The sequence below is a fragment of the Saccoglossus kowalevskii genome, chromosome 17 (assembly GCF_978046115.1).
Source record: "Saccoglossus kowalevskii chromosome 17, keSacKowa6.1, whole genome shotgun sequence".
NCBI classification, from domain to species: Eukaryota; Metazoa; Hemichordata; class Enteropneusta; family Harrimaniidae; genus Saccoglossus; species Saccoglossus kowalevskii.
This window is the reverse complement of record NC_140657.1, coordinates 3,223,215-3,246,112: the sequence shown is the minus strand read 5'-3', so window position 1 is coordinate 3,246,112 and position 22,898 is coordinate 3,223,215. Positions and strand designations below refer to the sequence as shown.

The 22,898-nt window shown below is 36.7% G+C and overlaps 2 protein-coding genes across 2 annotated transcripts in view; one reads left to right on the top strand and one right to left on the bottom strand.

The window, feature by feature from the left end:
* Positions 1–737: 737 nt before the first annotated feature.
* On the top strand, positions 738–5,535 carry LOC102804048 (uncharacterized). The gene is made up of 10 exons (XM_006817336.2): positions 738–870; positions 1,699–1,795; positions 2,301–2,411; positions 2,600–2,719; positions 3,270–3,380; positions 3,607–3,729; positions 3,965–4,075; positions 4,217–4,311; positions 4,512–4,586; positions 5,303–5,535. Exons 2-10 carry the CDS (start codon positions 1,735–1,737, stop codon positions 5,417–5,419), a joined length of 924 nt encoding a protein of 307 aa, XP_006817399.1. The 5' UTR covers positions 738–870; positions 1,699–1,734; the 3' UTR covers positions 5,420–5,535.
* Positions 5,536–6,843: 1,308 nt separating this feature from the next.
* The window catches only part of LOC100374529 (low-density lipoprotein receptor-related protein 5-like), a 33,731-nt gene continuing 17,676 nt past the window's right edge, over positions 6,844–22,898 (bottom strand). Inside the window, 12 exon segments of the mRNA XM_078009846.2 lie at positions 6,844–8,628; positions 8,796–8,928; positions 9,324–9,437; positions 13,601–13,777; positions 13,973–14,149; positions 14,306–14,404; positions 15,476–15,620; positions 15,845–15,971; positions 17,514–17,648; positions 19,187–19,346; positions 21,339–21,605; positions 21,821–21,934. Coding sequence (XP_077865972.2) covers positions 8,214–8,628; positions 8,796–8,928; positions 9,324–9,437; positions 13,601–13,777; positions 13,973–14,149; positions 14,306–14,404; positions 15,476–15,620; positions 15,845–15,971; positions 17,514–17,648; positions 19,187–19,346; positions 21,339–21,605; positions 21,821–21,934 — 2,063 coding nt within the window. The 3' untranslated portion in view covers positions 6,844–8,213.

Here is a 22,898-nt window from a genome sequence, read left to right as displayed (position 1 = left end):
AACACTGACTGTCACAAAACCCTTAGACACACTTAGATACGGCATATGAACTAATGTATTCCGTATAGGTTGTTATAGTACGTTTTAAGTGACCTTTAGCGAAGATCAATTTAGTGCTTTCCTAACTTAATTCGCACAAGAGCGGATTGTCGAAACTCAGTTTGTAAACGATATAAGACAAATATCAAAATTTTAACTTTCCTCTATCTGTTTTATAATCATCAAAAGATAATAGCGACGATAAGATCCTACAAAACCTTTATATAGAGCTATTACGTAGCAGTATGCCCCAAGGCTATTATAAAATAGAGTTAGCACACCACTGGGTGAAACCGTGGTATGCTACTACGTAATCGAGGGGGATAAATAATGTCAGATAAAACAAATAAGTGCCATATGGAACTAGGTGCATTTGCACTGACATATTGTGGCCTTAGTAAATGCTGTTTGTGTATATATATACTCAACGGTTATATAAAGACACATATTATACAATTATGTGAATAACATGTGTACAATTGGCCGCACGTTGCAACGCGTTGTGTAAACTCATTTCCGAGGTCAAACAATTACACCGAATGACGTTAATGATTGACATTTTATAATAACAGTGACGGAAGTAATGTTTGTTTACTGGAATGTTAAATGGTATTCAACATTGTTCTACATAAACAAGTTGTATTGTTTGAATAACATACGGTCTAGTCAAATAAGTATAGTAATTACAAAGTCGCGTCATTCAATCAACTGATAGTCTATGTACATGTGTTCTTTAGTTTATCGCGCTTCAAAGTAATATCTGTTGGATAAAAGACGTACACGGTTGACGTTATTGCCATACAATATCTTGTTTATCTGCTGTGAAGTCTGGTAAGCATGCATATTTCCTGTTCATTTTGCGTAAAAACCGTTTATTTATTCGTCTTTTTAATTTATATTATGTCATTTATTAACTTCATTCACCACTGATTATATGAACCGTTATTTATTGAGTGTACTTATGGAAATCTAATTTCTACAATGTGTTGTGATTATTTGAATTTTATAGATTCCGTTCAACTTGACATTATCATTTGGGGCTTAGATTTTTTAATAATTTAGGTTGTCAAAACAACACAGCTTTGCAGTTGTGCGAAATAGTGTATGTAATGATATTTAAAGGAAAGCGTACATTGTCTGCATTGAAGTCAAAATATCGAGATTACGATGCAGTATCGCACATTTAAATAATCTCTCTAACATACATGGCTGCACAACTATATGGATGTGTTTTGGGGTTATATTTGTGGTTGGTCTACTCAACTTCGTTGGTGAGGAGATTTAGTAGAATGTCTGCACGTCTATGAAATCTTTAGATTGAGATGGATACTGATACATTTAAAATGTGAAGGGGTCGTATGCTTTATTCCGGCTCTGACCAAAAACTGTCGATACTATCTGTTTGATTACTCCTTCTCGACTGCAAAATGCTTGGTAGAGTATGAATATGTGTTTGTCAATCTGTAGCAAAAAAAAATACATTTCAAACACATTAATGCCGAGCTTTAACGAACATATCGATAAGACATCAATTATTTCCAGCTACAGTGTGTACAAGATTTCATATTTGGGGAGTCGTCAAACACGATATCGAGTTTTTATTGTAGAATATTGAATATTGAATATTGTTCAACGTATGTTAATCATAACATTTTTCAGCTGTTCTGTACAATTATCACACGAATCAGAAACACAATGACCCGGATATTATTGTTACTCTTCGTGGTGAGCACGTTATTGCCTGCCGTACGTTCAGGTATGTAGACTGACTCATTGAAAGGGCCCGTTTATTCATGTTGATGTACATATTTTGTAAGTAATGCTACACACAACATACGGTCTTAACCTGAAAGGCCTCCATGTCAGACCATTTGAAAGGCACGAATCAATACAACCCAGTGACTTTTAATAAATTGAATAAAATAACAATTAAATTATGCATGCTTTGATTTAAATAAAAACAATATGCATGGTATTGTGATGTCAGTGTACAAACAAATTAAAACTCAGATCTGCGAATGATATTAATTAGAAACATCTACAATTAATGACTCAATTCCAATAGAGTGCGAAGTTTTGATTAAGACATATTTTCATGCTGAATACAAACACACTGATTACAAGAATGCACATCAAAATAAAATACCACGATTTTACCGGTTCTGGAATAATATTTAGCCTTTTTGTACTTCGTTCGTTACGAAACCAAATTCACCGTACACAGTCTCTAATACGCATTACATATTTGCTGTTATCTTTAGCCTGTGACGTAGAGACTCAATTCACATGCAACGATGGTCGGTGTATTCCTGTGTATTGGCGTTGTGATACAAAGCCACAGTGTGATAATGGCGAAGATGAGATATCATGTGGTAACAGTTGTTTTTAGTAAAATACGTTTAATATTGTATAAATTATATTAGTTATATTAATATTTGAATTCAAATTGTTGATCTCCCATCCGTTAATTATTGTTTTCAATCATACGACTTCCATGCAATCACATTTTTGGCTGAAATATGCTAATGTTGCATGCTAACAGTGAGAGTTGTTATTTTAGACACTGCTGTGTGTCCGGATACTTATTCGTTCCAATGTCGAAGCGGTAAATGTTTAAAAACTAGTTGGAAGTGTGATTATCGCATCAATTGTCCCGATGGTGACGACGAAATGGGATGTGGTAAGTATATGTGTGAGTGAGTGAGTGAGTGAGTGAGTGAGTGAGTGAGTGAGTGAGTGAGTGAGTGAGTGAGTGAGTGAGTGAGTGAGTGAGTGAGTGAGTGAGTGAGTGAGTGAGTGAGTGAGTGAGTGAGTGAGTAGGTGAGTGAGTGAGTGAGTGAGTGAGTGAGTGAGTGAGTGAGTGAGTGAGTGAGTGAGTGAGTGAGTGAGTGAGTGAGTGAGTGAGTGAGTGAGTGAGTGATTGAGTGAGTGATTGAGTGAGTTGAGTGAGTGAGTGAGTGAGTGAGTGAGTGAGTGAGTGAGTGAGTGAGTGAGTGAGTGAGTGAGTGAGTGAGTGAGTGAGTGAGTGAATTTCAGTTTTATTACGATTCTGGTTAAATTACGTCATAAAGATCGAAAACTATACACATTGGTGATTGTGACTAATATTTTTGGACAAGGTAAGAATACAAACACGCAAGACGGTTATGTATTATACTTTGAAACACATTTGCTGTCGACGTATGGTAATATTAGCTCTGAATTCAATGGTGTGCTGTTTTGATTCACAGCCTGTCATCCAGATTACCACTGGCAATGTAATGATACTATCTGTATCGCTGAATACAAGAGATGTGACGGGAATACTGATTGTCTCGACGGAAGTGACGAAATTGATTGTGGTATGTATATCATCATATCATTATTATCTTGTGTGTCATCATATGTCAATATTCTTCCGTACTTCTGACGAGTGAGTGTAATGGTGGCATGGTAAAACCGTAATAAACTAATTCTGTCTGGGTTTTATGTGTTATGCAAAGGAGCTAAATACTTCCATCAACCCCTCACCTCAACTTTCAGATATGTGTATTTAATAAGGCAATTGTTAAATGGTTTCATTCCAAGGCGGCAGTTGCCCGGAAAACCAGTTTAAGTGCAAAAGCGGTAAATGCATAGACAATGCTAAAGTTTGCAACCATATTGTGGACTGTAATCCGGATGAAGAAGATGAAGACGATTGCCCTCCAAGTAAGAATTAGTTACTCAATGATTTATTTAACGTAATTTGTGGGATATCCTGCCGTCATGTTATTTATAGCTTCGCTAACATGTACCATTTATAGATTAATTATAATATTGATCTGTTAGAAGTAATAAAACATGTAAACCTGACAATTTCTTGGTGTGATGCTACCAAATTACTATTATGCATGTTATATCTCTATATCGATACACTGACAGCTAGATGCATTTTGTCTTTTAGGTAGCTGTTCGCCGTATCAATTCCAGTGCGATAATGGTGTCTGTATTACTGGTTATCTGGAATGTGACGGTGCATCCAACTGCAAAAATGGCGAAGACGAGGCTTTGTGTGGTAAGCGACTCTATGCAGTTATTTACAATACACGTAATGCTATAATACAAAATATGGGCCTAATATTTAGTCAAAACCCTCGACCGTGTTACTCTCTTCAAGCCAGTCCCTATAAACTCAATTACTTTCCTACACATATAGGTCCCAAATGCTGGAAATGCGAAGGATGGTATAAAATGGGTGTGATATGTGACGATATGAACGACAAATATTCAAGACCTGACTGCGAAATAAATGTGAGTTGGTATATGTCGGGTGCCACATCGGCAGTAAGGCACTTTATCCGCTTATTTGCAGAATGTTGTAATATGTCATCAATCGATTATTTGCTAAATGTTTTGTTCTCAATATTCAAAATTAAATAGCGATTGGCTGCGAAGTCATTGTTACTTTGTTATTACGCTTTACATTATCCAAATTTTCACACGAACTGCAGGCATTGTGCATGACTCGCTATACAAATGATGTCAATGGTGAACTACTTCATACAGCGGGTTATATGTCAAGTTCGGTAAGTATCCATTCATACTATCCATACGTAAAGTACTATTTAACAAGGTGATAGACTGCATAAAAAAATTGCCTTTTCCCCGAGGAAGAATGGTTACATTTACTTTGCAACAACGTTTCGCGACAATCTATAATCGAGATGTGTGAATATGTAGCAGGCAATGACTGGAGGCGAGCGCAGCAGAGTAGTTTATTGATTTACTGAAAATTGAAATAACGTATCCCTAGAACGTCGAATAGCGTGAACTGCAAAGCGGAGGTTCACGAGCCAGTAACTCAAGATGGCACCACTCACCATTTGTGTGTCGCCGCTGTTCAAATGATCTTGAATCACTCTTCAAAGTTGAACTATTTTTAGTCTGTTGCCAGAACGATTGCGTTATCACAGAACAACATTCTGTTGAAGCTGCTTTCGTCCTCGTAATGTAACAGCAATAAAATTGCAGCGCATATTGGCCTAAAGTGCACTCTTAAGGTATATTGATTTCCTCCATGTTTTCTATATACACATGTTATATATAAAAATTGTTATAAACTATTTTCCTTGATGTAGCTTAGTATTAATTCCTCTCCGTGTATGCGAGTCACCACCAACCTAATATATCCCCACATATTCTGTCCTATGATGATCACACAAGAATCGAACTGACGTGAAGGCAATGGCAGGACGTATTTTATAGTGTAACTCTCGTTCAACTCTTCACGTTTCAATTTCAGGATTGTGTTGTCGGCCAGAATAGTAACCCTGTGGGATGTTTTGAAGAGCCAATTACACTGGCAGAAGGCGAGGAGTGTGTATTCTGTTGTAATGCGGATTGGTGTAACTTGGTGTAAATTTTGACAAAATTTAAGGAGATATGATAGTGTTTCGCCGGATACTGCTGCATACTGACCATTTCTATAATATTATTATTTAAAAACTAAATAAACAAGGTTAAATATGGTTTCAATTATGTGTATTAGTATCTAAAATCTTCCAAACATAGACAAGACATTATACAAGACAGTAACAAAATTAGGGATGCAGATCAACCATTCTTCAAAATTGAAATCAGTCTTTTCGAATCAGAGTATGAATGATGCCTAACTTCAGAGTAAAGTTGGATGTGTGATAGTTCTGAAATATATGTGTTAAATGTTAACAAGATTGGTCTGGATATATATGAGATGTAGCTCCAAAAAAGCATTCTATAATACAAAATGTCAACCATTTTGAATTCGATACGCAAAAAACAAGTGACGTATATTAAGGTGCGCAATATTTGTATCAGGTTTAAACGAAATTATTCATTACACAAAATGATTCGGGATTCAGAAACACTTGATTTTGTTGATATTTTAGGAATATCTCTCTAATCTCGAAACGAACGCCCGTGATTATGTATCTCGGAGTATATGATGCAGGTCTTCGTTCGATTACATAAATATGCAATGTATAAATATTGTCTGTACAACATGGATATTTTGAGACTCGATCATCAAAAAGGTGTATGTAATTTTGTTTTATCAGCTTGTGTTTTACGGATATCCCTTCGTGTGGAATTATATTATCTACTGAATGACGAGCGTAACGTGATTACGCATAGTCTGGCTAGTGGAAAAGCAACAAAACTGCATTCATATTACAAACAATTTGGATCGATAAGAGATACAATTGTGTAGTCTTATGTAATACGTCAGGGAGAATTGCAGTTGATTATAAAAAAAGATGGAACATAAACAGAGGTAGAGGGTTCCAGGAACCAATGAAACATCGATACATCCATGAGTATACTCTCTACATATGAAATCCACTCAAGCCAACAATTACTTGAGTTGGACGTATTAAGCTGAAATGAACCCAACCCAAGGAGTCTTTAACCATCTTTATCTGGGAAGGTAACAAGTCAAGGAGATGTAAAATGGATGTAAGTACTGGCAAATCAAGTATTATATTGGAAAGTGACAAAAAGTTTCAGAATTTCACGTTTTGGTGCACATTTTCTTTTAAATCTGAGAATTAAATCATTCCTGGTTATTAAAATATTACTTACGAGGGCGGGTCTATTGCAGGTAAAATAGTGTGTAATGGTGTTCGTCACTTTGTCTTGGATGTCAGCAATGAAGAGGAAAACGCTGTACTATAGGAGCCTATACGTAACGTGGGAATATTCACAAAAGCAGTAAATTTATCTGATAAATTCAATCAGCAGGAATACCTAAATGGCAATTACAATGATGTGACTAACAGTTATTCAATTAAATCACCAACATACACATTTTTATCTTGAATATATTTATTAATAATTAGAAAACGTATGACAAAACAATTTGTAAATGGTATTTGGTATGACAAATGAGCTACAATTTGCGCAGTTACATGTTAATTTCTTTGATTACAAAATAGTCAATGTAATTAACGTAAAGTTTCGTGCCATAAAAGGTATGATTCAACCAACATATGTAAATGATTTCCGTACTTAAAATCCACCAATCCAATGATGGCGAGTTGGTGGAATGTGTAATGTGGAATGTACGATTGTAAGCGGCTGAAGTTCAATATACTCGAATTACTATTGCAAGGAATGAGACAAACTGAATAGTACATTTGTACTAAGAAAGTTAAGTAGCAATCGATGAAATAGAAAAAAATAGAAAATAAAATAATAAACAAAATAAAATATTTCTTGATATGGATTTGTATGAATACCTAAATATGATTCATCGGAGTATTTTTTTTCTGAATAATACTGTTTACTTGAATAGTAAGAATGATATTAAAAATATGTACCACTTTGGAGCATGTTCAATATTCTACATGTGTCCTTGTTAGTGTTAAGGTTACGGTATGGTTTCAACACATTGTTTATTTGAAATTATTTTTGTGTTCAATGACATAAGATATTTGAGGAAACTATATGTTCAGTGCATGTTTCTTGGAAATGCATGCTATACAATTGCGCAGGTAGTTTATAAACTGCCTTGTTCTCAACCAACTTATGTTCCATGGATAATACTTTAAAAAACTGTCAATCTATAGCATAAAAAATCACTCCGTACAAATATGTATAAACCAACTTAGTGTAATCTGCGTAATATATCATCTTGGTAATTGTGGGTTGGATAATGATTCGTTGTGGTATATTATGAAAAAATTAAAAAACAATCACAACAGATTCCAGTCGATATATATCCCATGAATCAAATTACAGGTACAAGCTCGAGTGTGAAATAACTACAAATGCGATACAATTATACAATTGATCAAATTAACATAAATAGCAGAAATAAAAAAAAACAAAAACAGCTAGAGTGAAGACAACGATGGAAAACATGTGACTTGATAAGAATAATCGAAGAATGCAAGATGAAAAAAATGAAAGCACAACAGAAGAAACAGTTAGTCTAAAAGGGCGATAGTTCATTTCTGGGGAAGGGTTGACTAGAATATTTCGAGGGACAGGATCTGGTACACGTGAAGTAGAATTAGCGATATTCCGGTGACAATGACACGCTGTTTTATTTCAGCAATAAAGAATATCAGATGAAGACTGCAAGTGTTTGCGACTGGTTTCAGACTTTCCAGTCTTATAATTATCACACAGTTCAACTCCAACATAAAGCCACAGTTATACGACGAACGAATCCTTCAAGCATCTGCCTCATCCTTCAATTGCAATACATTTAGCTGTTTCTCTACGTTATCTATTTTTGGTTGTGGTTGTAACTCTTCGTAGTTTCTGTTTGTAACGCCCCCAGTCGGCATGTCAACGAAACGCGCTGCTAGGGCATCGTCTTCAGGCGGGATCTTGACATTCGTGGGGTCCACGGTTTCGCCAGAAGCTACTCCAGAGTCAAATGGATCAACATTTGCAGGTGTTAAGTTCACATTGTCGTATAATGGATTGTCTATACCGATAGCTGCGTTTGCATTGTTCAAGGCTGGGTTATTTGGAAACAATGGATTTGGGATACCTGTCACTGCACCTTCTACGTCTGTCGGTATGTCTGCATTACTAAAGACGATTTGTGGATTCATGTCTGGATTTTTCCTGAAGCGTCTCCTGTTATCAAAATCAATAAATATTAGCAATAAAATAGGCATCTACTACTACATACATGTATAGTATTAAAAAAATGTCATCTCAACATGTGTTTAATGTGTGGTTTTTATATATACATTAAATAACCGGTTTATTTATAATTGTTCAACATAGCATACATTACGTACCTGCAGATAAATGCCGTAAGTAGAATAACACATACAATAACGACCACACCTACTGTGGGCAGCACGATAGCAAGGATATTCGGGCCTTTCGCATGGTTGGAAGTATGCTTATCGGAGTTGCCGTCATCTGAAGCTGAAATATACAAGTAATTCACGAGATTTCGTCATGGAAATGTGATGAGTAATACATGTGATAGTTCACACGTTTGGATGTGACTATATCCTGTGTGAATTTCCGGAATTTATGCAATATTTTGAGTGGGTTCATAAATGAAACTAACTGGAATTAATTATATTTCCCCGGAAGTATTAACAGCTGTTTGTTTGTTTTTCGAAATGCACACACATTAGTACTAATCAAGTTGTTATTGTATGAATAATTAATAAAGCGTGCAGTGTTACTTATACAAGTCAGAAACACATGTTTCCTGTACCAAAGTGTTGTTACATTCAGGAGTAATTTATACAACCATTATGATCATTTCGTTCTCAATTTAGCCGAGTATATTGCATATAACTAATACAAACCTATTTCGCAGTCGGGTCCCTCCCAACCTGTAGCACACGTACATACGTATGTGTTACCATCGTTTCTGCAAGCACCATCATGTTGACACGGAAGTAACACACATGGATCGATATCTAGTTTGACAATGAGAATAAATGCATGTTATAGTTTTTATGCAAATTTAAATTGGTAAAAGCAGTCCATATATGGAATGTAAACATAATACGAACAGCCACATAATCCGTCATACTAAGCACATTTGTCATATAAATACGAATCTCACTTCAAGCAAAAATCAGAGAGGTTCGCCAACGTGAAACCATTGCGAAGGAGTACAGCTTGAACTACTTTATATACTTCAGTAATTTCTGCTATGGTTAAACATTCTGGTTTTAAATCCAAATGACATGTTTTTTGTTGAATAAGCTCACAGACATCTTTGTCGACAATGTTGGAGGATGAGTCCTTCTATAAAGTCGATACGTATATTTGCATATTCATTACTATGCCTTGTGAAACAATGGTATAAGAATACAAAAAAGACGTTTGAATAAATTAACATTTTTGACCAAAATATACTAGTTCTTCCTGGTATATAATTCATGCAAAATCATGAAAGCTCTATAAGAGCAGTGATGTTGTTTATTTTATATATAATATAATATAATGGTCGAGTGAGCACGTCGTCTCCAGCGCTCCGTGCGTTTTCGCCCGATTTTGGTATCTAGCTTCCGACTGAGTTCTTATTTTCGCTATAAGCGTTCTATTTGGTGGTTATAGTCACTATGTAGGTAACTTTGTGTTGTATTTTAACATTGTTTGGTGTTTTTTGGAGTGTTTTTGCCCTTGCCTTGGCAAGGTGGTCGGCAACCAAGATGGCTGCCGCTCACACGAGGCCACCGTCAACACCAACAGGTCACCTTACTAGAAACCATGCGGTACGGTGTGAAAACATTCAATGGCATTCCGGTAGAAACTTATGTGGAGTCGGTTGCAGATTTAGTCGGGGCCAGTAATATTGTGGCTGCATCCCGTATGAACCGATCGGTTATTGTATTTTTAATTAAGGTTACATGGGTCGACATGGTTTCTGCCGCTGGCCTTGACCTCCATATTTCTGTTGAACATCTTGTCCACCCCTCAACAAAAAATGTTCTATCAAATGTTTCCCCTTTTGTACCTGACAACTTTATTACAGATGCCTTAGCTAAATACGGGCGTGTAATGAGCGCAGTGCGAGCGATCCCACTCGGGTGCAAAAGACCAGCACTGAAACACGTAAAGTCTTTTCGCCGCCAAGTTTATGTATATTTAAAAGATCTCAATATCAACGGTTTATTACCTATTACTTTTCAAGGTCAGACATATAATATTTAAGTTTGACGAATTGACTTGCTTTTCATGAAACATGAAGGGACATACACGTAAAACTTGCCCAAACTCTAAAACAATGAATATGCAAATTGTGAATGATGAAAACAATAGTGCTCAAGATAGCAATCCAACAGACTCTCAACAGATGAATGTAGTTACTAATTTAAATTCTTCTGACACATTGTACGACAAAGACGATGACATAACTGATATAGTTAACACCCAAATACCAGATACTGAAATAAACATTCATGAGACAGATGGTGCAACAGAAAATATTGAACTTGAAACTGAAATGGATACAGATTCATCCAAAAATATGAGCAAAAAGCGCACGCGCTCTAAATCACCAGTTCATAGAGAAGAACAAAACAATGACCAGTTGAATGACGAAAATAAATGTGAACCAAGTTCTAAAAAGCGTAATGATGAAAATGTAATCAAAATTGTTGAACAAAATTGACCGATTGATGAAGAGAGGGAACGAACCCCTCTTTCCCCTTCAATTGCATCACCATCGCCTCCCCTACCCCCTCCACCCCACAAACCCCTCCCCCACGTCTATGTCAATGTAACAGTGTGTACTCCAAATCCACAGCCCGAGCTTACGGAGTCGGCCCCATTTCCCCATCATCTCCCTCACTTGAGTTCACAGTTGAATCCCCGCGCTATTAGCCGCTATCCGAAATCCCCATTGATTTATTTGGTTTAACTGATCAATCACAATACCTTTTCAGCACACCTATGTCACAAAATAAAACCGCTGATGATATGGAGGAAACTGCCAGCGAATGAGGGGTCTATCATTTCAAATATTTCAACATGTACTGATAACAGCGAATCAACAATATCAAACGCTAATATCAAAACCTTTTTAGTGTATACACTTCACTCACGTAGATTTATAGACCAGTGTTTTGAATTTTGTCCCAATCTTAAAATATTTGCCCGACATCTGATAAACTAACGCAATACCACGCAGTTGAACATATCTGATAAATCTCGCATACACAGACTAATTAAAAAGAATTAACAGCAAATCAAAACGGGTAACTTTATCGCTGATATTTAATTACCCTTTAATTACCCTTTTTATGATGGCAAACATAATAACATGCAATAACATACAATGTCAATGGTTGCCGGGACGCCCTCAAACGGAACAGTGTTTTCAATTATCTTAAGCGTGACCATCCCTGTGATATTTATATGCTACAAGAAACACACTCTCTTGTCTCCGATGAAAATATTTGGAAACTTGTGTGGCGTGGCTTTGGTATTTTTTCTCACGGCACTGTTAATCGTGCGGGTGTGGCTATTTTGTTTTCTCCAGCAGCAACTGTGAATATTTTATCACAATCTGAAATCATGCCTGGATACGTGTTGCACGCTCATGTTCAAATTAATGAAAATCTTGTTCACATAATTAATGTCTATGCACCTATTAATGGTTGAGAGTGTGAGGAATGCTTCACTAAAATTGAACAATTCATCAGTTCTCTAAATAATAACCCAGTAATCATCGGAGGTGACTTTAATTGTACTACTGAACCCGACATTGACCGTAATAGAGGGACTGAACCGGACATGCGCACTGCAAAGCTCCTCAAATCTGTCCTGAATCATCACAAACTGTTTGATGCATGGCGCCAATACCACGGGAACACATTAAACTTTACTTGGGGGCGTGGTGGTACGCTTGTGCGCCTTGATAGGTTTTATGTCAGCAAATGTATGCGTGGGAAAATTAAGAATATTGACATAAGCAATGGCGCATTAGCTTTTTCTGACCATTCCCTTGTCCACATCAACATCGCCATTAGTGACAGTAAAAACAAAAGTCCAGTGTGGAGTATGAATACAGAAAGTCTGCGCGATGAAGTGTATGTGGCTATCTTAACTGATTTTTGGGCGAAGTGGCAAACACTTCGAAATAATTATGTAAATATACAGACATGGTGGGATATCAGTTTTTAAATGAAAGTGATGTTTGCAATTCTTTCTTTTTCCAGTTAGAGAAAAAGGAGGGGACCAAGAAGGCGATCTTTCAGTTAAGGAACCAGGATAACACTCTTACTGAAAATCAAACTGAAATATGGAAAATCATACACACCTTTTACAATAACCTGTATACACCTGATAACATTGACATTGAAGCTCAAAATAGCCTCCTTGAAGGGCTACCGAAACTAAATGAAACAGATCGTGATGACCTTGACAAACCAATCACGTTTGCCACGGTCAAACTGCTTCCCCATGGGCGTAATCCCGGTATCGACGGAACACCAAACGAATTTTACCAAACGCTTTGGCATATCATTAGAGGTGATCTGTGCGATGTATTTACTGCTGCCACAAACGAAAATGTGCTCCCCCTATCCTGCACAAGGGCCGTGGTCACTCTTCTCTCTAAAAAAGGTGACGTTACCAACGTAAAACACTGGCTACCTGTGAGTCTCTTATGTAGCGATTACAAAATGTTCACTAAATCGCTTGCATTGCGTTTGCGCGGTGTTTTAGGCAGCATTATTCATCCAGACCAAACCTGCAGCATACCAAACAGGCATATTCATGTCACCGGCCTGCCTACGGGGTTCCAAGGTGTTTTTGTACTGATACGTGATCGTCTTTTATTTTATTTTACCCGTGAACCAAAAAGCATAATATATTATAATATAATATAATATGTCTGAGAATAACCATGGCCGTTCTATTTTATTGTGAGTCCAAGTAAATCAGTGATGTTTACATGGTTTGATAACGATAAATGCAAAACTATTCTAACCACGTTCTAATGATGTATGTACAATGCGTTATATGGGCTAATTTGAATTATTACTGAAGTTGTTACTATATTTGAGAACAATAGGGACGTATGTATTGTAAATAATCTAGGTATTAAAACAAGTAATTATTGACCCACCTGAAATGCAAAGTTTGTCATTGTCTGTACCCCAAACCGCGTTTTTCTCACAGACAACCTCATCTGTAGTTTGGGACACATATCCTTCATCACATGTAATAGCACACTTAGAACCCTGTGTATTACTACAAGGCTGCTTCACACTACCATGTGCAAATACGGTGGGACACGTACCGTCTGAAAAAATAAATGAAAGAGTCCCCACTAAATATATAGTGACGATCGAACAACTAGAATAGAATGGTGTATGAGAGTATACAAAAACATTAAATCTAATGTGGTTTTCGGCAATATTATATCGTATTATTATGCATATCAAACACGTGAAACACGTGTCAATCGTAGAATGCATTTAAGAAACCAAACACTGACCTCGATTACAAAGTGATTCGGTAGGTATATTCCATTCACCATTTTCTTGGCACATAACAGATTGTTTGGTTGTTGCAAAATAACCCGCGTCACAGCTGTATATGCAACTATTACCGTCTCTGTTGTCACATGCACCTAGTACACTACCACCATTAAACGTTAGGGGACACCTATAAACTGTAATAAAACGGACAATTTTACAATAATCATTCTAACATTGGTATCTGTATCATAGAATAGACGAATCAGCGTCACATTTGGGTGAAGGATTTTGCAAAATAGAGCAGTATTATCACATTGAATGACGTAATGATGTTAGTTATAGCCTCATACCTGTTAGACATTCAGGGATATCTTCGGAACATAGACATTCAGTACCATGAATTGTGTTTATACAAATACCTCCACATGTACCATACAAATCGCATGGCGCTGAAATAGAATACAATTTTACGCACATAAACATTACATGTAGTGGGAATTTGTGAACTTATACCCAAAAGTGGTTGGATAATGGAAATATAGTTATGTTGAATAAACTGCTATTTTAACTAAAAGAATACACGCGAATGACCTCATATGACATTGGGGCAACAACGTCGTTAAGCTTTAGAGCGGTGAACAATAATCCAGATACCTGGAAAGTAGATAGAACGGCCCTCTTCAATGTTATGATACAGTAATTACAGATATATACTACCACTGCAGGGACATATTGTTTATATGTGTATACTGGAAACATCACAGTTAAAACTCAATATTGTACAAGTAAATAACGTGTTCTTCTTTAATATTAAGCGATTGTGTGCGTGTACACTTCTTGTAGTATTCCTCGGTGTGCTGTCATGATTTATATTTCTGCTTGTTGGTAGTTGCCATGACATTCACTGATAACTGCTGGCTACTTAAGGCCAGATGGCAGGACTGGCTGAGATCTGTCGACACGTTCTCATGAGCTTGTTATTCTCAAGCTTATGCGGCATCTTGGAGGATATATGGTCAGAGTCCAGAAAGAATGATGTGTATATTAAATGTCAAATGTGGAATGTTATTGCAATATCGTTGGCGCCTATAAATATAAACTACGTTGACACTATGATAGTAGTTTTCCTAATGCAGTAACAATTAATCAATTGTGTTATGACGTGTAAAACTTTCGGGTGATTGGCTGTTTGATTGGAGGCAACGCCTTGCAGATTTGATACTTCCTTGTAATTGGCTAAGAAGTTGAGGAGTTAATAAAGTGATTTGAAGCTGTCTTGGCGAACGAGTACGAGGCAGTAGGAGAATCGGAGGTGACACGAATTGAGCTTCTGTGTTTTTTGTTAATCCAACGTGGAGAACATTCGAATCTCGGGTACCTAAGTGAAGGGTTTCAAGACATCAAATTTACCCATTACAGTGCACCTAAAACTATCAATTTTTAATTATTCGGAAACCGAAAAAAAAAACGCTTTATCAAAAGTGTGGAGGGACTATTTTACTGACAAAAAAAATACTCACCGTTGGACAAGGGTTGTATGCTTTTGTGAAAGAATGTAAGTGCTGTTATCTTCGATTCAACATAAATTGATCGGATGTGATCATGACTTCCAATTTCATATATGCTAATTTTCTTGGCGTCGTACCTCGCAACAAATAGGAAGTCCTAACAATGATAATGAAATTAGAAGACAAATCGTTAGGGTTATAACAAAAAACTCACAATTACGTACATTACTGGCGAAATGCTGTGATAATTAGTGAACTATAACCTGAAGAAAATATTACAGATTTTATAAATATGCTTTTATATCTAGTTTAGTTGACTTCACCATATTTTCTTATATTATCATTGTGCCGCAATCCAGACGATAATCACACAGCTCTTACCTGAAATATTGTCAGTCCTGAGAATTCTGTTTTATCCTCAGACGTATAAAAAATAAAATTTTCTCTATTATTTCCATCAAAGTCAACTGATATAATTTTCTTTTCTCCATCATCTGCCCAGTATATTCTACATTGAACAAATCATATATTATTTTCACAAGATCAATAACACGATTAACTCGGTTTATAAAGTACAGATGCAATAATCTATAACGATCTAATCCGTATATTATATGTTTAGCATGGATGCTCGTGTACAGCACCAAATCGTATATTTTACGTTACGACGCGTCTTCACCTCAGCAACGGCGCAATGTAAAAATGCAAGTAAATACAATCGCACAAATGGCGAGGGTAATACCTTGTCAAGTCAAAGTTAACATGTACAATCAATGCTCGAGTACGGCATCTAATCGCTAAGCTCTACGACGCGTATGCCCCTCAGTCACAGACGAGCATCTTCGCCAGCCATGGACCATTTATTTGGCCGAAACCTCAACATTAACCCTTGGCAGATTTCACCACGATTTACTGTATGTCGCACGCCCTCAAACGATTATAAGATTCACTTCGGCTAATTTGCATCACCCAATCAGAAACGACACATTACTTGGTAAAATTTAGGTAAAATTAGAATTATGGAATATAGAAATGAATGTCAAAAAACGCTTAGTGCTTATTCTGAGGGAAACAATTCCTCTAAGTACAGTGTTGCAACAAAGACCGAATCGGGCAAGTCGAAATGTTAGCAGTTTGCACAAATATTTAGATATTCCACCGTCTTCATTCACTTGCCCATAAACAATTTTCAACGATGGAATAAGAAATTTCGGAAACGTGTCAACGAATATAGACCTTCTGCTTTTTCCTCAGTGTGAATCAGCGCAAAGCCCGGCGCAAAGCCTACACGTCGCCATTGTTTTTATATGTGCTGATTGGTGGCACCAACTCCTTGGCTCACCCAATCAAATGACTCGATTTAACTGCAGTGAAATACAGCTTTTCCTAACATGAAATGACTGGCTTTAGCGAAACCGTGCGATTCGGACGATGTCGGGTGAGCGAGCATCGGTTCAACTCACACATGTTTACTTTGTTTTGACATAGCATTTAACATGCCATACATTCGGTGTCAGTCACTTACTTTCCTTTCTATTTAAACAGCGACTATGAGTTTACAATTACTTTCTGAGCCCCAAAAAGGGATGCTTAAACCTCAAACAACTATTTATTGGTTGTCTGAGCTTAAACCTGCTTATTACGTGCAGCGATCGTGAACCCGTCCACGCCGTGGACATTTAGCTAGCCGATTCGGTGCCGTGCGTGAGCGTTGGTTTGCGTCACGCAAAGGTACGTGTTTACTTTGATTCAATTTACCTTGCGTGTTTTCGATTTTATTTAAATGGCACCTAGTACTTTAAAGTTACGTACATGTGAAGGTAATACGGAATAAGTTTAATAGATTGTCGACTGAATACCAAACAAATAACAGAAATGATCTTCATAGAGCCTACATATTATCCCAGACAACCAATATTATATATTCAACTACGAAATGTTTCTGAGGATTGTGCTATGTCATTTGAAAATAAATACTTTGACTGTCTAACTTTATAGAGACACGCTTTTAAAACGATACTATGGCATACAACGAACAAATTATTTTTACCTGTCCTTGTTAAAGTCAATAGCAAGCTGTGTTGGATTAACTATCCCCTCAGAAGCGATCACTATTCGATGCCTTCCGTGTAGATCGGATCGCTCAATCAGGGGATATTCACCGCTGTTACTCCAAAATAGATACCTGTGAAGTGAACAGATTATTACCTAGACATCACTCGGCAAAACCATCCTGCGCTATATGTCGTCACCATCAAAATCCTCATGAACATTCAGAGCCAATGTTTAGGTTTCATTGTTGCATAGTTATGGCCGGAAATGTGTTTGGTGATCCTGTGACATTGTCATATGACTCAAAGAGATGGTCAGGTCGTGCGAATCAAATCGCATGTAGAATTTAGAAATATAGATTATAAAGGCGATACACATTTATCATTTGGAGATATATTATGAACATATATTGTTATTGTGGATGGGTCTTGCGGGTACATACGTTGAAAGTTTAAATGTACTAATAGTTATTTGCTCTTTGAATGTATATTGCAATTAAAAACATACACAAACATATACTGTGACAATAACCTTTGATCACACCTTAAAATGTGGCTAAGTATTGAAGTGAAATGAGAAATACGTGTGCCTAGATTATAGAGACTGATTAACTGGCAAAAATGCATAGTACACATTGCGACCTTTGCTCTAAACATATAACCAGGTTTTGTGAAGGCCCAAACTATTCCATATGTAGGAATGGGCATGGAGGTGAAAAAAAACCTCCATGAGCTGAGCAAACATAAAAAAAAATGCACTAGGATCTTGAACTTTGACCTATTGTCCCAGCTCCCGTGAGTAGCATGGGGAACTTATATACGAATTTTAAAGGCCTGGCTGTTTTTTTCTATTGTAGATATATACTAAACATAAACAAAATGTTGGATCCAAAATACAGTCACGTCTGTGGTGTATTTAACCTCTGTTTCACTTTCAATCAACAATTTTATCAAATCATTGTGAAACATCTACGGGTAGAGAGCGGAAGGTGGACATCGGGTGACAGGATGTACCAGACAAATTATGTCTACTTAATTTGCGGGTGTTTCTGTTATACAAACCAGTTAGTTTTGAGGTTTGGTGCCAAAGAGAAATAAAACTGTTTTGAGATGCTGTTAATTCAAATATTGTAGTTAATGTATATCGACAGTGGACGGCTGCAATGCATATAAAGTAGAAATTCCTGAAAACTGAGAAACTGGTTTTCTTGACTGCATTCAGGAATGCATTTTGGATTTTACGAGTATCTAAAACTTTTAATAAGTTTTCTGAGTGCTATCTACGAAAAGGTCATCGAGTCAGGAGTCTTGACAAATTGAATTTACATTTGAAAAGAAAATTTTACATTCCATAGATTAAAAACTGTGTGTGAAGAAATTCTACCATTCTATCTTTTGGAATTATTTTGATCCGGAAAGTTATCGTAGTGTAAAAACTAGAATTTTGGAACCCTATCATCGCTTTCAGTCCAGAAAAACAAAATCATATAAGATTGGTATTGGCAATATGAGATCGTCAGCAAAAACACCCCGCACTCCTGCGCCACATTGCTTCGATCGAATCAATAACAATTCATTTCACATGAATTTAAAAAGTGGCAAACTATCTGAAGCAAGCACAGCATCACAGTTCAGCGCTCAATTCATAAACCACTGCATATAAAATACTTACATTTTTGTTGCATGGACTGCTATTGCCTTTGCCTCTGGTGTATCTTGTGACACCAAGGTAGCCACGTGGTCTCCAAGCAGTGTGGCTACGTTAATAGAAGATTGTGTGTCGGTGATCAACGTCCAGTATAAATTTGATCCAATCCAGTCAACTGATAGATCTGTTATTTTAAAAGAAAATATTGTTATTACCGATATTTATAACAAACATTTGATTATGCTAGGGATACCTGGGTAAGCTTAAGGTAGCAACAGGGGAATTCTGGTCAAATGTTCATGTTTTTTTTTAATAATTGGTATATCACTTTCTTTTAGTGTATTCTTTCAGTACAACTAATAAAAAAAGTATTTTAACCCATGAGTGAAAGAAACGGATCCGATTGAGTGGGTACAGCCGAAAATTAAATCCTGTTTCAGATGATTTAGAAGAAGCAACTTTTGTACGGAGAAGATTGATTTGTATAGTGACAGCGACACTGTCATTTTCATTGACGAAGAAGCACGCTAATTTAATTGTCTTAAATATATCTGCTTCCTGGGATTTCTCTTATAACTGACGTCCGTCTATTTGTGTCATTTACGAATTGACTGTTCAGTCATTTTTGTGGCTTGGCCAATTACTTTCAAACTTGACACGCTAGTCAGGCCTGTACTCTAATTAAATAGAAGAAAACTGAAAAAATATTGATCCCTGGCCACAGCCGAAAACTTCTTTTCTACCTTCGCGAGGAATTCATCTCCTCCAATAAATCTATAAAAAAATCTCGAAAATGTCTCATTCTACTCTGCTTAAATATGTGGCCAAACTTACTTTTCTGGTAACTATTTGTTGTTGACAAGCAAGAATTCGAGGTAACATTTTCGTCAGAATTGGAATCAGGATAAACAAATTATTATCCCGGTGGATAGCTCACGGGCATGTATATGTAATGTGTAATATTGAGAAAAAAATTAGAGCGCCATCAAACAGTGGTTTGTAGTTTCGTCATAAATGGTACCCTAAAATGAATTATTGACGTAAAACACGTTCAAGACACATATGAGTCTAAACAGCAGACATCATACTCTATAACATTAAAATAAACATTCAAACATGAAGACACGCTCTGTTTCTTCTATTCGCACGGGCGAGAAGTGTATCTTCATCTTCGCCAGCCAAGGAACATTTATTCGGCCGAAGCCTCAACATTAATCATTGGCAGATTTCACCACGATTTACTGTATGTCGCACGCCCTCAAACGATTATAAGATTTACTTCGGCTCATTTGCATCACCCAATCAGAACTCGCGACAGAAATTATACATTGCTCGGTAAAATTACAATGGCGGAATCAAATAAACGTGTTGCTGGCTTTCTCTCTGAACGAGCTTACTGATCATCAAAAGAAAGTGCTTAGTGCTGTATCTGAGAAAAATTACGCGTTTGTTGCAAACACAGTTTCTCGACTGTGTTGCAATGAAGACCTAATCGGGCAAGCCGATATGTTATCAGTTTCGACAGTTTTGCTAGTTTACTAAAACATAGTTAGCACAAATATTTAGACATTCCATCTTCCTCATTCATTTGCCCACAATTTTCAAAGTTGGGATAAGAAATTTTGGAAACACGACAACGAATATAGACCTTTTGTTCTTGACTCCCAGGGAAACAGTGCCTACACGTCGCCATTGTTTTTTAATCTGTGACGAGCTCCCCGATCTTCACATTTATGATACACATTTCTAAAATGAAATTATTAAACATCAATGAAATAATGCATTAAGTACAATTGTGCTTTCAACATATTATATCAGAAAATTTGGATCAATGTGTAACTTTTGAATATTATTCTACAAAAAGGGTTGTGCAGTAAGCGTCTTCCAGTACACTTAAAACTAATATCAATAGCGTGATGAATCAATATTAGAATACAAATCAACAAAGTTTCTTCGATAACTTCAATATTTACATAATCTATTCCACTTTTTATCTTTTTGTTTCGTTTTGTTTTTTGTAATTTGTCAAAATATTATTAGTAGCTCAATCTAATTTACGTACGGTCGAAAATCTGGGGTCGCTATCGAGTATCAACACAGAAGATAAGTATGTGACTTGTGAGTATAATGTGTACTTTATAATGCGGTTAGATCACGAACTTATGACACTACATACCGGATACCTGTCCTCCCAGTATGATATCCTGCCAGTGATTATTATCATATCTCAGCCGCGCTCGTTGAATACCTCCATGCTCTTCCGAATGTACAAATATATATTCTGCATACACGTCGAAGTCCAAGGTGTTCACAGTGAAGTCGGTAAAACATGATACCGTGAATGTCTCTGGTAAGTGTTCATGCCCTATATTGGCGGGGATCTGGCACAAGTAACCGCCCTCTGCGGAGAACACCAGCTCATGGTCGAGTATAATAGACTCATCTGTGCAGAGAAAGTTATTTTGTGTGGAAGTGGCGCATAGATAATGATAATCCAGGAAAGATGACGATGACGATAAAATAATCATGACATATTCACCAGGACAACAATATATACGAAAGTGAATATCCGACATGTCAAAGTGAACATGATATGAACACGTGTATTATAGAGTTGTGATAATCTATGTGATTTGATATAGAGATAATAAAACATACCTTCCTCGCACCTACGTCTGTCACTTTTCAACTTGTAACCATGGTTACACAGACATTTGTATCCATTTGGATCACCAACACATATATGGGAGCAAGGGGAACTGCTACACGCAACTATTACAAGAACAAAAACAACTAAAATTACTGCCGGTAAAACAGTGATTGAAAAAAAAACATACGTCGAATAAGACAATAGTATTAAATAACATTTGTAGTTAAACTTGATAAGTAAATCCAAATACAAGCTGCCGTAAAATTACATGTTGTAGCGCTCGCCTGGATTGTATGCTATCACATAGATTCGGGTCAAATTGAAAAACTGCTAGATAACATGTCAAATTAATATATTTTCATTTATGTAGTTATATAATTGCAATAAATACAATAAGGTAACAGTTCTCATTATATTTAACGGGATAATCGTATTATCATGTGCTCAGTGACATGCTCCATGAAAGCGTCATTTGGCCCTCCTAGACTCCTAGACTCTAATTACATAACTGAAATAAATCAGCGAATAAAATGCAATATGTTTGACAAATTGTCTACATGAAGTCGATCAAGTATATCACGGGTGGGATCTCACGTGATCTGACACTACAGGACGAAAAACACGATATGAATTTTCTTGGTACATCTTGATATTGTTTTCTACCAGTATTTTATCTGCATTTTAATGTGTAAAACACACAATGATAACATGGCCATGAATGTGTGTTTTTGCCGATGATGGCGCGATCACAATGGGTTTCGTTTTCTTTATGAGACGGCGGTCGACGTGCCATACATGTGCGACATTATTCTTGAAAAAAACTGGCGCCTCTACTACGCTTGCGCCGCGCCGCTGATGGTGGTTACGGGACAAAGGTAGCGGATCGAAATTTACCTACGTGAATTTTGGTCACTGCGAAACAGTCAAAGTTATTTCCGCACATTCCACATGTAAAGCATGCATGGCGCGACGTCCACCTCAAGTTCCACATCATGATTTTAGTTCAGGATCAGAGTTGGCTCTACAAATACGTCAAATCGTCAAATAACTGAAACTTTTCTATAAATGGTATTTGTTACCGTGAAG

What these genes read in the sequence shown, in the direction of transcription:
- LOC102804048 (XM_006817336.2), top strand. Translation starts at nt 1,735, where the DNA reads ATGACCCGGATATTATTGTTACTCTTCGTGGTGAGCACGTTATTGCCT. An exon ending in CGAAGATGAGATATCATGTG is followed by an intron (nt 2,412 to 2,599) that starts GTAACAGTTGTT and finishes TTGTTATTTTAG; the next exon opens with ACACTGCTGTGTGTCCGGAT. An exon ending in CGAAGACGAGGCTTTGTGTG is followed by an intron (nt 4,076 to 4,216) that starts GTAAGCGACTCT and finishes CTACACATATAG; the next exon opens with GTCCCAAATGCTGGAAATGC.